General features: G+C 43.2%; 2 protein-coding genes across 4 annotated transcripts; one reads left to right on the top strand and one right to left on the bottom strand.

The window, feature by feature from the left end:
• Positions 1 to 417: 417 nt before the first annotated feature.
• On the bottom strand, positions 418 to 10,621 carry pbxip1a (pre-B-cell leukemia homeobox interacting protein 1a). Of its 3 annotated transcripts, none has more exons than XM_080515786.1 (10): positions 10,578 to 10,621; positions 9,222 to 9,349; positions 8,116 to 8,200; positions 7,964 to 8,031; positions 7,153 to 7,768; positions 5,309 to 5,734; positions 4,389 to 4,432; positions 4,128 to 4,223; positions 3,793 to 3,973; positions 418 to 3,639 (listed from the first exon to the last, which is right to left on the bottom strand). In XM_080515786.1, the coding sequence occupies exons 2-10, from the start codon at positions 9,291 to 9,293 to the stop codon at positions 2,582 to 2,584; spliced, it is 2,646 nt and encodes an 881-aa protein (XP_080371912.1). In that variant the 5' UTR covers positions 9,294 to 9,349; positions 10,578 to 10,621; the 3' UTR covers positions 418 to 2,581. The 3 variants fall into 3 exon arrangements, with proteins under 3 accessions (XP_080371912.1, XP_080371910.1, XP_080371911.1); XM_080515784.1 differs by lacking the exon at positions 10,578 to 10,621 and adding an exon at positions 10,131 to 10,376; XM_080515785.1 differs by lacking the exon at positions 10,578 to 10,621 and adding an exon at positions 9,882 to 10,009.
• Positions 10,622 to 12,075: 1,454 nt separating this feature from the next.
• Positions 12,076 to 14,113, top strand: cks1b (CDC28 protein kinase regulatory subunit 1B). Its single transcript, XM_080516090.1, has 4 exons — positions 12,076 to 12,172; positions 12,385 to 12,451; positions 12,610 to 12,737; positions 13,380 to 14,113. The coding sequence occupies exons 2-4, from the start codon at positions 12,393 to 12,395 to the stop codon at positions 13,427 to 13,429; spliced, it is 237 nt and encodes a 78-aa protein (XP_080372216.1). The 5' UTR covers positions 12,076 to 12,172; positions 12,385 to 12,392; the 3' UTR covers positions 13,430 to 14,113.
• The last annotated feature ends 3,557 nt before the right edge of the window (positions 14,114 to 17,670 follow it).

Below are 17,670 nucleotides of genomic sequence, written 5' to 3'. Positions count from 1 at the left end.
GCCTGCAGTTTCATAATGACCGTCTTGTTCTCCGTGGTTGCTTACATTCCTGTTCATCAGCATATCAGGTCCATGACTTGTGGGTTATAGTGTCAGTGCGAACAGAGGAGTTGGCGTGCCTGTGAACGTGTGAGCCTCTGCCGAGCATTTAATCTGGGTGTAAATATTTTAGTTTGGCTTCGCAGTTGTGATAATAGATGCCTGTCATGCCAACACTTCCACTTCCCACCAGGGAGTGAGTCAAAGATACTGCACATCGCACACGGTTTGGTGTCACTGTGAATGATTTAGTGGTATAATAGTCACATTAGGATATCCCGCGGCTTATCACGGTTTTGTTGTTATGATGAATATAACAAAAGACGCATTTAAATGTTTTCACTCGATGAATGACTGACTAAAAAGACAAAAGTCACATTCTTATTGGTGAAAAATTTATTGAACTCAACATTGACTTCCTAAAATAGAACATAGCTGATAATGGGAGAAATGAGAAATAGTCCAGGCCTCGATTAAATCAATGTTTGAGCAAGGTCCTGCATACTCAGTAAGTCCTACTGTTGTCCCACAAAGACAAAAAAAATGACTCTTCAAATATTGATTCAACTTTCATTTAGTGTTTCATATAGATTAAAGTATACTTTCGTTCCCTTCCTTTGGTCTAAAAACCCCCAGAAAACAGTTCTCTTCACAAACAGTAGAGAACAATAAAACAAAAATCAGTTCAACACGTCGTGTGTAAACTCTACAACATTCAATCTCGGCCCTATAAACAGCAGTAACACTGCACGTCGTGTAAACTTGGATTTCTTCCTAATCTTGCAAAAGCAAATGCAATCAAAGACCTCATGTCCAATCTAAGATATTGAGGATAATAAAAGGCACATAAGCAGCAGCAGAATTTCTGAAGGATCGAACTTAAAAAACGAAAGCTTCACCATTTTCACATTCAATGTGTGGCCTGGGACACAAACTGTGGTTCTGCATGTTAAAAAAAAAAAAAAAAGGAAAGAGTCGCAGTGTCGGGACAGAATAAATAAAATATGACACACTTCAAAGCTTCTTTCACTCAAGAACAGAAAAGAGAAAACACACACACACAATCAAGTCTATATCAAACTTCACATCTGTAAAAAAAGGGAAACATTAAATGCGACATGAATCAAAAATTGATTTTGTCTTCACTCAATGCTACAATACTTTTTGGACTTTGTGCTGTTATTTCACTTTCACCTGGCTTATCCAACTCAGAACCACTAAAAATAGATGAAACACAGAATCTTTCAAGTGGATCTTTTTCTTCCCCAAAACCCCAACAAAACAACTTGCATGTCATTTATTAATGCGTTTGAATAAAATTAGAAAATTCAGATTTGGTTGCCGATTGCAATTTGGTGGGGGAAAAAAATAAATAAATCAAACTATACAAACCCAAATGGAGCAGCGACACTACAGATCACTAGCCTATGTACTTTTACTCAGATCATGTGTTGAAGGTCCCTTTAGCTACTTTACAAAATATATAAGACGACTAAAGACCTAAAAAAACCCAAAAAACTAAAACCAGCCCCGCAATCAAATAACGTGTAGAAGCGAAAAGTGACAAAAAGCGTTTCTTGTATGCTTGTGAAAAGTGCTGAAGTGGTTTAGCCGTCTTTAAATGTAGCTATGGCTCTGAATTACTTCGTCCTATTGCTTTTCTGAGGCGTCACCAGACGGGTTTTTTTTTCTTTTTTGCCGTTGGTTGGCAGCTGGGAGTTTAAGAGGGAAAACATGTTATTCAAACTTAGAAATCAAAACGCCAAGGGCACTCAAACAGTGGCCTTGTGTGTGTGTGTGTGTGTGTGTGTGTGTGTGTGTGTGTGTGTGTGTGTGTGTGTGTGTGTGTGTGTGTGTGTGTGTGTGTGTGTGCGCGCCCATGTCTACCAAAGAGCTGCTGACACAAAACCCAAACTGGTCCGACCTGATCTGAATCTACTGCAGAGAGAAGCGGGATCTTGCCCCCTGGGATTAAACAGTTACACCCGACTTGAAACAACTGGTATCTGAACCAACGTCCCAGTATTTGTTTTAACCTGCTTGCTCGGAAGATTTTCCCACACGAGGCAGAGTCCAGTGACAGAAGAGTATTTAACAGTCAAACACTTTGTGTTTTCCTGTTATTGACCACTTCTGCGCTAATGAACGGTATCGATCCAAACACCGCCGCTGTAAGATCCTGTCAACTATCAGTGTGAATTTACACGATGGACTGGGAGGAACATGCACTATGTATAGCACTAAATATCAGAGGGAAATTCACACAACACTGTACTGAAGGATTTTGCTTGAGGAGGCATGACCTGACAGAGGTAGGTAACAACAACTAAGTCCAAAATGACAGATACAAGTCTAGCTTATAGTAGGAGACTCATAGGGACACATTTATGAGAGGCACAACCACTCTGGACCGGAAGCTACTACAATTACAGCTCTGGAGAGGAGAAGGTAGGCAAGAAATGTCCTAGAAAACCACCGCTTGTGCTGTATCTTCCACCTGGATCCCACTCCTCTTGAATCTGTGTTTTTTTCTTTTTTTTTCCTAAGCCGTGGCTGCAAACTTCCACAGGGCCTCTCGCTCGAACTCCTCCATCTCCTCCTCCAGGGAGTCGTTGTCCTTCTGCCCGTTGGCCTCCAACACGTCCACCATGTCCTCCAGGATGTCCGCCACGTCCTCGGCAAAGTCGCCGAAGAGGACCCTGTCGTGGATGAACACGCCGTCCTCGAAGAAGTCGGCGGTCAGCTTGGCGATCTTGTCCCTGCTCTCGGGCGAGGCGCCCTCCAGCTTGCTCAGGTAGCCCTCCAGCAGCTCCTCGAACTCGGGCAGCTCCACCGGGTAGAGCCCCTCCCTGCCGGCGCAGTCCTCCACCGAGGTGCAGCCCAGCTGCGGGCGGACGTTGCGCTGCAGCTTCTGCTCCTGGTCCCTCCAGAAGTCGTGGTGGTGCTGGTGAGGCTGGCGCGGCTGCTGCTGCTGCTGCTGATGGTGAGGCTGGTGATCCTGGTGGTGATGATGATGATGATGGTGGTGGTGGGAGTTTTTGCCGGGTCCGCTGTGCCACGGTTTCTCCTTCCTCCTTTCATCTCTGTCGGTTTTGCGCTGGTCTTTCTTCCTCTCCCACTCGTCCTGGTGTTTCCTCCAGGCCTCTTTGTGAGAATTCTGCTTGTCAGATTTCCACTCCTTCTCCCTCTTCTCCTCTTTTTCCCTCTTTCCTCCCTCCTTGCCATGCTTCCATTCTTTCTCTCCTCTCCACTCCTTCTTGTCCTCTTTCTTCCAGTGCTCTTTGCCTTTGCTCTCTTTCCATTTATACTCTTGTGGCTTCTTCTTCTCCCACCTCTCAACTTGTTCGGAGAGTCTCTTCTGGATCTGCTCCAAGTGGTCCCTCACTTGTTTCCTCTTGCTGCCGCCTTTTTTCATCGTTTGCAGCCGTTTCTTGCTCTCCTCCAAAAGACCTTTCTGTCGCCGGAGTTCCTCCTTCAGCTTCCCTCCCTCAGCTGGATCCCGTCTCCTTTGTGGTCCGGCTGCTTTCTGATTTCTCTGACCCTCTTTGTCGTCTGGCTGAGAGGCTGCAGTGGAAGAAGCCGGGAGAATTCCCTGATCAGCTGTGTGGAAAATTCAAAATATAGAAATAATCAGCAGCAATCACATCTTTATTAAAAAAAATTTTTTTTTTAAGCTACCCAATTCAATAAATATTCACAAAAAATAAGAAGAGAAGCACGTTTTGAATCGAGTTTGCCATTTCCACACCGTACCTTTGAGCTGACTGAGTTCAGTCACTCGAGTTCTCAGACTCTCAAGCTCTTTCTTCAGCTCAGGCAGGGATGACAGTTCCTCCTTCAACTTTGCATTTTCTTTTTCCAGATCAGCTTTACCCTGCTCATCCCCACTGCCTGCCACCGCCTTCAGTGCCGAGTCAAGTTCTTCTTTTTGAGACTTTGAGAGAAAAAGAAAAGAAAAGAAAAAAATGACAGCCGCTCACAATAGAAGCTTGGGTTGAATCCAGGTGCTGCACGACTTGGACACCCATTAGTTAGCCTGCCGTCTCGTCATACCTACATATTTAGTATTGCTACGACCACATACTGACCTGCAGTTGAGTCTCAAGCTGAGTGATTTGCTGGTTTTCCTGCATCAGTTTATCCAATAGCTCCTTCATATCCTGTGGATCACCGCTAAGCCAGTCCTGGATGGAAAAATCGTATGAATAGAAATAGAACACGTGCTTTTAAACGTTTCTCTTTTTCCATGTTTTAAGTCACATATTTGTGTTTAAATATGCCATTCTATAGATGCTTGCTTGGAGACTGAGAATGAGTGAGTGGATGAGTAAGTGACGGTGGAAACACACCTGGCTTTGTTCTCCATCACTCAGGTCGGAGGCGTCAAAGTCACCTGTCGGACGAGAAAACAAGACCTTTGTGAAAACTTGAGGAGAAGACAATTTTATTGACATATAGCCGCCAAAGCTGTCTGCAACAGCACAGGCTTGTGTTGTGAAATGCATTTGCTTGATCTCAGGCGTCGCCCTGGAGCAAACACGGTGTTTATTCATGCAGATTTGTATGTTGTTATACTAAAGAGACACATTTTGTGCTGCACCAAACACACGGACTGTAATAGACAACATCCCGCACATCCACTGAGCCCTTCAAAAAAAAGAGTGAGGAGGAATGTTATTGTACAATTCAGAATGCATGTTATTTGCCGTTTTCTGCTGCCACTGCATGAACTGTCAAGCCAGATAAGTGCTCGGGCCAGTTATTGAGCGTGAGCCAGCGAGCGCAGAAGCTTACACTGCTGTCTTATCAGTCGTGCTGGACCTGCCATTATCCAGGTCAGAGAGCAAACCTGTTGACATAGTGCAGCTTAGTCAACAAGATCCAAGAGCACGCATCTCACCATCGCTGACAACTGCAAACAAATTGGCTTGTGCAATTTGTAAATTCTAATGTCGTCAAATAAGGGAAGGCTTCATCGCGTAACTTTCTGGTGAGAATTTTAAGACGGGGAAAAAGGCCCTTTGAGCAGATCTGCGCCTGTTTGTCGATCAGGGAGGAGGGATCTCCTGAACATTCATCAACATGCAATACACCGTGAAGGTGGCAGCTGTATGTTTGGAGTCTATGTGGTTAAGTTTTAGGCGTGCCTTTACTCATCTTCACTGTGTTGAAAGATTACAATTAGAATCAACACACAAAGAAAAACAGATATTTTACAAGACAGCAGAAGCGAGCAGGCAGGCTGATGTTGGAAGTGAGAGGAACTCACCTGAGAGAAAGAGGGAGCCTAAGAAAAGCAGCACCAGAGCTCCCACAATGCACTTGTTCAAGGAGAACCATGGCTTTTCCTCCTTCTTCTCAGCCAGCTTGAAATCCACCTCCTCTTCGTCATCTTCCTCGTCGGAGGTTCTTGGCCTGGCTGTCTCAAACGCAGGCTTTTCCTCCTTCTTCTCAGCCAGCTTGAATTCCACCTCCTCTTCGTCATCTTCCTCGTCGTAGGTTCTTGGCCTGGCTGTCTCGAACGCAGGCTTTTCCTCCTTCTTCTCAGCCAGCTTGAATTCCACCTCCTCTTCGTCATCTTCCTCGTCATAGGTTCTTCGCTTGGCTGTCTCGAACGCAGGCGCGGCCCTCCACCTCAGTCCGTCCTTGAAGCTACCGGTACTTGAGTAGGCAATGTTATAAGGCAAGGACGGCTCTAAGAGGGTGCAGAAACGCAGACGAAGACAAATTAATTCCGAACAGGAAGCCCTGACGAGCCGTCACACGCAAAAATGTGTATTTGTGACAGATCAGAACTTTGTGCCTGAATTCGAATCGTGTTGAACTGTGGGTTCAGACTCGCTTTGGCGAACCTTGCCAACATCTTCGGCAACTAAGGAACTGGATTTATTTCCAGCAGAATTATCTGCTGGCAGGCTCACTCGTGTAAAATACCAGAGTCTAAGTGAACACATTTACTGCAAAATACAAACGTGTGCAAACACCAAGAGACAAATGTCTGACAGAAGAATCTGTGCTGCGTGTGGAAACGGATGACATTTTCTCACTAAATTACTACAGCAGTAATTTCATGCATGGGGGTTTTCTTGGTTTCTCTGTGGGGTGTAGGCCTCCGCGTCACACTGATGAATTACTTTCCAGCTGCCAGATAAGAAACATGTTAATGATTTCTCTCGCCAGAAGACTCATTTTCTTCTTCTTCTTCTTCCAATCGACTTGTGCTAATTAGAAAGTGCCATAACCTATTTGCTTTCCAAAGCCAGGAAACCGGGAGGCACCAAAGTCCTGCTTTCATTGTGTGATAGTTTACGGTTTCTTGATCAATTGCTGCATTTTTGCCAATTACCAAGTACCAAGTATAACTTTGCCTGGATTTACAGGTTTAATCATCTAGTTTTGGGACTCAATATGTCAAAAAGCTTCAAGATGTCATTACTTCGGCGAGTAGCATCCAAAATACAAGTTAACATAAAAAGTTCAGAGTGGGAGAAAACAGGCTTGCTATTATTTCTGATTATTTCCGTTAGAGCGGAACTGTAAACAGAAATGAACTGTAGTTAAATGACTGTCCCATCACTCACTTCTTTGCCCTGGCGCTCCAGAGACTCAGAACTTTATCTCTGGAGGACTCAGCTGTTCACTTCTCACAGGAATGACACAGGTACAACATCTGCAGCTCAGAACTTAAACATTCTTTGTTTTATTTATCTTATGAGAGTGTCACTGATGTATAACTGTATTCTCTTGCAATTGTATTGGGTTTTGGGTTAGACCTCTGTGATCTTAAATCGGATTAAGCAGGTATAGATGATGGATTATTTGTATTATAGACTTAATTATTAGATTTTTTTTAAAAACCACAAAATTGTGGGGGTTTTTTTTTGCCTTGAATTGTTTTGTATGAATAATTTCCAAAAGCCTGATTATGAGACTACATCTAGTTTGTGGAGCGAATATTAAATGTTGTGCTGTGCAGCACCTGTTTGGAGATCGTGAAGTTATATACCACAACACAAAGCAAGTCCGGACGCCTTTGTGATATTGTGACCTGGATGACTGAAAACATCAAACACCAACACTCTCTACTCTCAAATATTCTAGGACAAGCCATACCTTCATCAAATTCAATCACATGTGGAAACTCTGGAGAATCCTCTTCCGCCTCCTCTTCCTCCTCCTCCACGGGCTCTTCTGATTCAGATGAACCAACAGTTTCCGGTGCTCTACTTTCTTCAGTGGGCTCCGTCACTGGGCTCGATGGCTCTGTAATCTCTGCAATAAAGCTGATGTCACCTTCGACATCAGCAGCGGCGGCCGTTAGAGTCTCTGTGGGGAGTTTAACATGAGGGTCGACACTGAAGACGTGAAGACTCTCCTCAGGAGGACTTGTGAGAGCCAGGGCAGCATCATCACCCGTGTCGAGCGCGAGGTCTTCAGAAGAGAACTCAGTCTGGGGAGGAGCCACGTCGGCCTCCTCGGGCTCCAGCGGCGGTTCTTCAACAGGTGGAATATCGAGCGAAGGCCTCAGATCAATGTTGGTGACAAACGGCATGGCGCACAGGTGCTCGTTGTCACTGGGGGAGCTGGTTACAATGTCGTGAATGACTGGAGCCTGACTCTCCAGGTCCAGGTCTGGAAGGTCACTGGGGTTTGGTGGGACAGGACTCAGCCGGGCTGGACTAGACGGGATGGGACCCTCGCTGGAATCTGGAGAAGTTTCCTGACAGACCTAATGATGAAGGAGGGAAGAAAAAGAAAAAAAGACACTTCAATACTTTTAGAGTTGTATTTTCAGTTTTTGACTCAGAAAACTCTGCATTTACTTTCCATTTTACTCCATGAAACAGAGTAAAAAAATGTATTATTCCTCTCACAAGGCTTTATAATGACGGCCTATTTACTGCATTGATAGCTGCCTACTAACCTGATGTCCTTCCTCAGATAGAACCGTCTCCACAGGGATCTCAGGTGGTTTAAACTCTGCAGCCGCCCCTGATAAAATGACATTGACACGAGGTCAAAACTAAAATATTAAACTCCACATTTGCTCTCCATGTATTTGTGTCTCGTCAATACCTGCCACCTCCTCGGCGAGACTGGGGACGTCGCCCAGGCTCTCGGTGCCGTCATCCACAGGCCCGACATTTTCAATGGCAACTTCCTGTGGAGTCAAATATCCAACGGGATCAGACTTCCGCCGAGTATTTACAGTAACACCTACGAGGCGCTAATTGGACAAACTGACCTTGACATTTACAGTGAACGCTATTCAGGCATGCATGTTCATTCCTCCACACAGAGGCCAAAACAAAGCCACTCCTTTCATTAAATCGATTTTATACTGTGCTTTTGGTTATTTATTTCTGATTTGAACCATCAATTTTGCGATATTAGTTTGTGAAATAAAAAAAGTCAAATGTGGACTTAAGATCTATTACTGTCATTTATATATGCTGAGGAATGTTGATCATACCCTCCTTTCATTTATTTAATTCCAATGTTTCCGACATATGCACGTAGTATGAACTGGCCTCCAATCTTATTTGCATTGCTCAGTCGATGCATACATGTATAAAACTACTTTAAGATAAGTATAACAAAATGTAGACAGTAAGAAGCCTTACAAAAAAAAATGTTACTAGTTCTCATCAGTACGTGCAATGTATAATTAATTAAGAAAAGTGAAATCAGTAATAATTCTACAAGGTAAACTTGCGAGTTCAATTAAGACGGTTTTCCAAAATGCCTTTCACAACCAAGTACAGACTTTCTGTGACTATAGGCTGACTCTAACTCATATCTCCTTGTGTAAACAGACCGCACGACGGTGGGATCGGGACTCCCGGTGTCCCCTTCAATTACTTTACTATTTATTAGTTCATCTTGTTATACTCACTGACACTGGCTCGACTGACTGAGATTATAGCTCGCTGCTGCTGAATGAATGCAAAATAAATGAGATGTTTTCTTGTTGGTATACAGCCACATGTCTTTCCGGCACAGTACTTGGACATAAAATTATTTAGTGACTCCGTTATTCACTTATAAAACACACTGAGATGCTTTCATTGTCTGGAAATGGCTAATCGAATAAAGTTAGGTAGAGGTTCTCTCAGTGCACATGTAGATTTCCTGTGTAGAAGATGGTGAGATGATGAGTTGAGCCTCCTCGGATGTCTCACCTCGGGGGACAGGAGGGTCCAGCTGTTGGTGGAGGAGCCGGTGCTGCCTGTGCTGTTGCTGTGGTCCGACATCGCCCTCGTCAGGCTCAACTCGGCAGAGCACGGGACAGATTCAGCTGGATGGTATCCTGCAGATGACGACAGAAGCAACGTGTCTTCGCTTTACATGCCGAATGCACAGCCTGTGTATGCCTGGCCGCAATGAGCGAGATTATGCAGATTAAATAATCTGGCTGCAGCTCTCGGCAGCCGCTTAGATTCGCCGTCGTGCGCACGCGAAACGTAGAAATAAATCTAATTACGCTGAAGATTATCGCGTTAAATGTTGCAATTATGCAACGACAATACAGTTTTGGACCTAATACACGGCGCACCAGGGGGGGGATTGAAAGCAGATTGTCATTGATTCAAGTTATGTAACAGCAAGGTGGCGTCCATAATACACTGCTGCGCAGTTTTAAACAAGAGGTCCAGTCATAAAAAAGAAATCAGGAATCTCTGATTGCCGTAGCTATTTCATGCCACCCATTCATTCAGTTACATCCATGTAGTCAATCCGTGCAGCAGCTAAATTACCAAAAATGGTCAAACCCCCACCCCCCCGACACGCGCAGCCCACTCCATTGATTCTGCAACGAGCTAACTAACGGTAATACTCACACGGAGACCACATTCACGCGCACCGAAGCTCCGGTTTGCTCATATAAGAGAGCCACTCGAGGGGGTCTCGTTTGTTGTAGCAACCAAATGTGAGGTTCACTCGTGATGGTAAACAAAGGATGGCAGGCTGAACATTCCCACTCCCACTCTTCCGCGTTTCCACTCAGGCCCAGCTGTAAGCAGGCGCCTCGAGCACACGCCCCCCTCCTCCTCCGTCAAAACACACCCGGACAAGACGTTTTTGTTTACCCGCTTGCTCACGCCGCAGCCGCTGGTGGTTTATTTCCTGCCAAACGTTTTTAACTGCTTTTTAGAAAAGAACGCTGCTCCTCTCTTCTCCCTCTGAACTTGGGAACTTTGGGAATTCCAGGTTGCGTCACGTCCACCAGCGCCTCTCGTCCAATGGGATTTCAGGAAAGGCCAGGAAGCGCCCGCCTCAAAACCGCGGTTCGACCAATCAAATAAAAGTACTTAGTCCAAGGAGAGCGACGTGCGTTCCGGACGTGATTGACGCTCACAGGTGGCAGTGGCAGGTGACGGACGCTGCGTCTTGCTTTGAAATAATAAAACTTCACGCGTGAACCCGACCCTGAAGATGCATGCGTGAGCACATATATATATACAGGGGGGAGCGGGTAACAGCGACCAGCCGCTCACTGACACGTCTGCAGAGCTATATTTGACTGCGGGACTTACCGGAGTTGACAACCCCTCCTCTCCTGTTGCTCCAACGTGGACGTTCATTTCATCATATGACTCCTTCTCTAAATTTAGTCTGTTTTTTTGTGTGACAGGCAAGTTTACCGTGACAGCACTGCTTATCTGACATGAAACTCTAAACATAAACTTTGGGTAAAAATACAATTTATAGTGCAGAGGCGATGGTGTCTTAAATTCATCCACAAAAACTCTAAACTAAAAATAAAAATGCGTCCTCTATCGGTCTGCTTGCTTCTTCGGTGGCGTTTTTAACACTTTTAGGGAGGTGGGGGTGGCAAAGACATGTCAGTATATGAGCATTGTTCTTAGTATCGAAGGGATGACATATTGTTTGTATTTCTTTTAAATCTGTGTCACTGTTACATTAAATGCTCAACAAGTTACCTTACCAGACACATTGTACTATAATATGAGAGAAACATCTAGACTTGTCAGCAGAAATGGGGCACCACATCCATCCCATTGGCTGCTTTCTTCATGCCTGCCTGCCCAACAATTTATAAGTGCTGCCATTGGCACCAGTGGTACATTAACCTTCCATAGTGTTAACAAGTCACATGGAGTACAACTTTTGCCTCAAGATTAATTCGTGGAAGCTAAATATTTGACAAGACAAGGCGGAAAGCTCGTATTGAGTATCTGTCAGTTAAATGAGCGGGCCGCGGTCTGGGTCCAGACCCAGACACTGTCCCATCCAGACCCAGCCCAGACCGAAGGTTACTGATGGATCGCTTCTTTTTCAATTGGTGCAGTTTTTATCATCTTTCAGGTATTAGTAAACCTGATGGGGCTCTTCTAATTCAATCGGCACGGCTTTTATAGTCTTTGCGGTAGTCGCTTCGTATAAATGAGGAAAAGCACAGGCACGTGAATTAAGCCATCACAGGTGTACCACGCAGCCAATCAAACATCTGTATTATTAAGGAAAACCCTGGGTCAAATGGTGCTCTCCAAAGAAAGAATTGTTGACAGCAGTTAATCCAGAATGGACAGTCATTTCTAGTCATTCTTCCCACTGGCAGCATTCAACCTGTGTCTCATTTGCTCTTGTTAAGTGTCAACATAAAGCAGCATTATGAAACAAAACACAGAGCTTTTTAAACTGTAAGTTTCAGTTTAAAAGCCAACCTGTTGATATTTAAAAAATTTTTTGAGAGAGCGCCAGAGAGAGAGCGAGAGAGAGAGAGAGAGAGAGAGAGCGAGAGAGAGAGAGAGAGAGAGAGGGCGAGTTAAATATTACATAAAATATAAAATAGTGTCATCACGAGAAAGCAGATCTGGGTCAGTGATTACGTAATCACAATCTGAGATTCCATAACGCAGACCAATGAGTCCACGGCATAGATAAAACGTCACTTCCGTCAACGAAAAAACTGACCAATGGAGGCACAGCTCTGCACTCGAATCGACCAATAGGGTGAGGCGCAGTGCATTTGAACGGTGAAAAGCGGGTCGCAAACATTCGAGAGGGAAACAAAGAGAGAGCGAGCAGCCTGTTACTCTGGGACGCTTAAAAAAGAACTGGAATTAGTACCTTTTTAAACACAAGAATACCTTGTCAGCTTCATAAGGTAATTTTAAATGTTTTTCAAATGCGACACAACTGCTAAAACCCACATTAGAGTTATATAGACATACATTGTCGGAGGTAACGCTCGTTCTGGCTAACTTGTGCCACGTTAGCTTAGCATTAGCTTCTTCCGATCTCGACTCTAAACATGATGCCGTTGTAATTGGTTCAGTTATAGACAATTTGTTTCATCCAACCTTATTTTCTTCTCAGGCTCCGATATGTCTCATAAACAGATCTACTACTCTGATAAATATGACGACGAGAAATACGAATACAGGTAGGTTTGATCTGTATTTGCATGGCATGGAAACTTTCACTGACACTTTCAGGATTGAGCTTTGAGAACCGAATACTCGACATGGCTCTCAAAACCATGGTGGCCAAGTTGAATTTAGCTACAGTTCATATCTTAAAACCAATACTTTCCCCCCACAGGCATGTGATGCTTCCGAAAGATATAGCAAAGCGTGTACCTAAGACCCATTTGATGTCAGAGACTGAGTGGAGGAACCTCGGGGTCCAGCAAAGCCAAGGATGGGTGCATTACATGATCCACCAGCCAGGTATCTATATTAGTTTTAGTTATACCAGTATATTAAGTATTTGAACTGTTTCAAAAAAAGGCATTATCACTCAAATCTACTGTAGAAATGTATTATTAATTATTGTTGTGAGCTTAAGCAACTGAGCAATATTTGGAATGCAGAACTGATCAAATATATATTTGTGTTAGGAAATCTGTAGATGTACCTTCACTGCTGATGGAAAAATCCTTTTTTTAGGATATGGTCTTTTAATCTATTGGTTAACTTGGAAGTATCCATATTTCCACCCCCTAATAAAACATAAAGGTTTTGCCCAGGGCTATAACAGTTGAAACCTATTTTATTCCAGACTCACTTCATACATAGAACTTGAACTGTATCCATATTTCATCCTTAGGCTAATCACGTGTATACCATTTAAAGTTTCCACAATTCTACTTAATCATGTGTGAATTGAAACTGGGACTGCCTTTTGTCATGTTAAGCCAGATGAGTCCATTTAACAAACAAACCAGCGTTCTAGCATATAAGACAACAGATGCCAGACCCAGTCACACCCTCCATTCAAAATCGAATGTAAAAGAAGCCACAAGTGTCAAGTTTCCACAACACATCACAGTTTTCATAACCTTGTTCTTATTTTTGGCTTTCACCTTCCAGAGCCACACATTTTACTGTTCCGCCGCCCTCTGCCAAACCAGAAGTCATAAGGGAGATTCTCTGGGTCCTTGGAAGATCAGTCTTGCCCATCTACCACAGATCAACTTAACTCATCACGACAGGCGACGTGTGGTCAGATTACCAAACTCTTCTGTGGGAGGTGACGTTTGGCTGACCATGTTGGACCTGGAGGGTCACATTGATGAACAATGATTGTAGAATGGAGCATATGCTGGGGAAGGGGGAAAAAAAAAGAAAAAGGATCACCCTTCGATTGTGGGGAAAAGACTTCTGCACGGGTTAACAGTGACACACCGTCGACCGGAAACATTCAAATCAGCATCAACTGTCCTCTTGACTTGACCTGTTTGTCCAACTCTCTGAACCTGCTTGGATGTTCCAGCTTTTCAGAATAACTACTGTCACATGTGGGGAGTAAAATTTTAATTAAACATTAGTTATTCCAACAGTGCATTCTGGGTAAACCTCTGGTTAGAAGTCAAGCCAGATACAGTAGTTGGATCCCAAATTCAGTTTGACTCAAACCTCCATCTGCGGTTTCAAATGACACGTTGCTGCTTGGATTAAATGACACTGTAAATTGACATTTAACAATATTTTGTCATTTGCTTAAAAATCTGCACTGATGAGTCATGGAAACTAATTTGGTTACTTTTGTCTTATAAGCATCTTTTATTCATTTTGGCCTACTTTAGTTATATTTGAAAGGATTGATTGCACCGATGAGCTGCTCAGTATTTATGCGTGTTGCTCTTTCTGGAATAAATGTAAACTTTTAATTAATTTTGGTCTGTTTTAGCTGTATTTTTTTTCTGTTTGTGGTTAATTTGTTAATGTTTAACACTTGACCAAAGAAAAGGCCTAATAGTTAGAACTATCTTAAAGCAGGCGATGGGTGTCAAATAGGACTGACATGCATAAAAACAGATTTTCAGTTGTCTTGCAATATGCATATTGTAAAGTTGATATGATGGTGAACTTGCTCTATGTCATGCAACCTCAGCCTCCGCTTATTTATTTTGTCTTGCTCCAGATTTAGTGCAAGATTAAGTTATTTCCTGTGTGACATTGTGGCATGCAGCTGCAACAAAATGAAAAATCCGGTAGCTTTTTATTCTGTGATCTGGACTAGAGGTCCTTGAGAATCAAACTTGTTTCCTGGTTCAGATCTGACTGACCGGTCGCTGCCCCGTTGTGGAAAACTGCTCAGCTTGTCAGGACAGGCACCGGATAGAAAACCTGCATCTATAGTGTACAATCTTGGAAGAAGGACGCCATCATCCTCTGATCTGAACCAGAGAAACTAAACTCCTTTGTTTCCCAGGGGAAGAGCTGAAATGGAAAGGCCTCCCAGTTTTACTGTCTGAGAAAATTGCAGGGACATATTAAATGAAATGACAGGATGATTTGACTACATTACTATAAGTTTAGTCTTTAAATGCGTAGGAGTGGACGATGCAACTACAAGTATGAGAAAGTGATTCACTGCAGACTGAAAGGAAATCACATCACATACACTATGATTTATTAAACATATTCAGTGACCACAAGCTTTGGGCTCATCATTAGCCATGGGCCAATTTGAGCCAGTGAAGTTATTGCAGCGTAATCTAAAAAAGGAACAAAAAATTCTTTATTTTAATGCAAGGAATGAATAACTTCTGGAAATTCACAAGTAACACCTTTTCCTCAGGCCTATGTTGGTAAAAGCCTGTCACCTTTAAGACAAAGATTTCTACTAATTTTCACAAACAAATCAAGGTTAATTAAATGCCAAGTTGTTAAATGAGGCAGCAGTAGCGTTTGCTGGCGCAGCGCTGTATTTTAACCAGCTTCTTACTCAAACAGTTGAAGTGAGGAAGAATAAAAACCTGTGTTGAAACTGCAGTGAATTCCAGTCATTTGTGAAAGAGACCCGCATTAGCATCACAAATCCAAGCAAACATTGCAAAAGTCCTTTCTAAAGCTGATTTACCACCTTATTCTGCCTTTATGCTCATACTTTACAATTTCACAACGAGGTGACCTCCAAATCCTGCAGGTTTCTGATTGTCAAACACTCAAAGGGTGTCGGATTGCCTGTTTCAATCCGTGAATTCATACCGACTTTTTAATTTGATTTCTGATTCATGTTTTCACATGACCCCCGGAGCTCTCCTGCTATAAAACTGCCACATTGAGGATAATCAGCTGCCTGGGCGCATTACTCGACCTGTCCTGTTATATTGTGACGAGCCCTGCGGTACGAAAGGTGTGATCTGACAAAACAAACTCGTGCGTGTTGGTTTGGTGAATGTGTGATATTGGGGTACACGGGTTGGACTTCATCCAGTGACACTGCATCTGTTGTGTGACGCTGTGACTGGATTTCTTTGTGAAATATAGTAGCGTGTTTTTTCTCATTTTGTGTGCAATGCGCGCCTCGTTCACGAGTCGCTGTGGCTTTGACTGCGATGGGCAAAACGTTTCCCCAAATAGGCCTGTGGTTACGGTGTTGTGCACGCATAAAGGGAGAGGCAGGCACAGCATCTGCTGCACATTTAGTGGTTATGCTCTGTGTAAAAAGATTAGAGGATTATGGGGGGGGGTTTCAACGACCAGGAAATGACAAAACCTTAAAATGAGCCCGGATAATTCAGATCAACTGTTATGTTGGTTATTCATAAAGTAACGGGAGCCGTTAGCAGGTGCTTAGTAAGCAACCAGGGGGCTCGTCGGGCAGATTGCACGTCGTATTTCCAAGACAGCGGCTGTAATGTTGCCAAATATATTTCACAAATTCAATCTCATCTTTATTTCTGTGATACGTCATTTGCTTTGAAAATTTGCTCTTTATTTCCATTAGATGTGTCGTAATGAGTTAACGGAGTAAATTGTTTCTCGTCGAGTGACTGTGTGTATTTTAGTTTCAACCGCTGAGGTATTTAAAGCCTCTAATGTTGCCCACACGGTGTTGACACCTCCAGCTCCGGAAAAAAACATGGATGTTGTGAAAGCCGAGACGGGACTGTGATGTTAACGGAACTTGAGAGGGAATGACAAAACGGGCCATTACTGCACTCGGATGATTTCACAGTGGAAATCAGCAAACGTTCCAAAGTCTAATCTATCCACGTTGAGCTTTCACCTCGTTACATTCGGCATTTTGTATACTCGCATTTTTGCTACAGTGACACTGTTGAGCACACAGTTGTCCCGCTCAGATATTGAGACAAAAATAATTTTACATGTTCAAATTAAAATTTTTTACTTTGTTCACTATATCTGTTCACTATCTACACGAGAACGTTTCACGAGACAGCACCTAATCTGTTTAAAGAACAGGAGTGTGTTTACACTGCAGCAGCAGCGGAAACACACACAACGATGTAGTTAGTCTGCCGGGCCACGTAAGGGCGCTGTTGCTTGATTTTGTAATGAAACCACAGACGTGTGTGCAGAGAACAATACGCTATAAACGTGAAGAAAATGGAGAGAACCTGACATCCGCATGGACTTATGACGCATCGGGGATGAGTCTCAACTATAAAACAACTGACATGGACGACAAAACTAGAATACAGACCGCAATTCATACCACTACGGATCCGCCACGTTTGTTTACAACTGTTTACAACTGAATGGGGGGGTGCGCATGCACAGTTGGAGTGCTCATAGCCTTTGCAGGAGGGAATAGCAACATTGTAAGAATCTTTCCACCTTGGGAGCCGGAATAAAATCTTTGTGCCCCCCCCCCCCCCCCCCCATAAAAAAAGAGCTAGGAACTGGGTCAAGGTGCAAAAGAAAATGTGATTTAAAACGGGAAGAAATATTGATGTTTGCTACTCTAACAGATGATAATATCACAATATTTTGACAGTTTTAGCCATGTGAAAGCCTGGAAATCCATTTGTTTGATGAAATGTTGAAAGATTACGACATTTTGCAAAGCATAAAAATAAAGATGCACAATCACAACTGACAAGAGTGGATTATTTATACCCACAATAATAAATTAATTGGAAATGAAAACACACTAATTACATTATTGCAACCTCAAACCTCAGTTTTGCCAAGTGAATTACAAAGTTAAAAGCTCCTCAAAAATGATGTAAAGACTTCACTCTGACAGATACAGTTTATAAAATGTGAGTATAAATAAGATTTATTTAATCTTGAAACAAATCGGATACCCTACTTTTTTTTGTTTTCTCCCACATGGAGTCCAAATTCAAAAAAGGCACATTTGAATGGCTGCTCCGGGCTTGATTCTGGCCCCGTGATAATATCA

The sequence above is a fragment of the Blennius ocellaris genome, assembly GCF_963422515.1.
Source record: "Blennius ocellaris genome assembly, chromosome: 20".
In the NCBI taxonomy this organism is placed as follows: domain Eukaryota; kingdom Metazoa; phylum Chordata; class Actinopteri; order Blenniiformes; family Blenniidae; genus Blennius; species Blennius ocellaris.
This window is presented reverse-complemented; position numbering and strand designations above follow the sequence as displayed.

Bases quoted from the DNA above. Each gene is read 5' to 3' on its own strand.
- pbxip1a (XM_080515786.1), bottom strand. From the start codon at position 9,293: ATGTCGGACCACAGCAACAGCACAGGCAGCACCGGCTCCTCCACCAAC. The intron at 7,769-7,963 runs GTTAGTAGGCAG...CTTCATCATTAG, and splicing joins TATCTGAGGAAGGACATCAG to GTCTGTCAGGAAACTTCTCC. The intron at 3,640-3,792 runs GTACGGTGTGGA...TTTTCCACACAG, and splicing joins TGAACTCAGTCAGCTCAAAG to CTGATCAGGGAATTCTCCCG.
- cks1b (XM_080516090.1), top strand. From the start codon at position 12,393: ATGTCTCATAAACAGATCTACTACTCTGATAAATATGACGACGAGAAA. The intron at 12,452-12,609 runs GTAGGTTTGATC...TTCCCCCCACAG, and splicing joins GACGAGAAATACGAATACAG to GCATGTGATGCTTCCGAAAG. The intron at 12,738-13,379 runs GTATCTATATTA...TTCACCTTCCAG, and splicing joins TTACATGATCCACCAGCCAG to AGCCACACATTTTACTGTTC.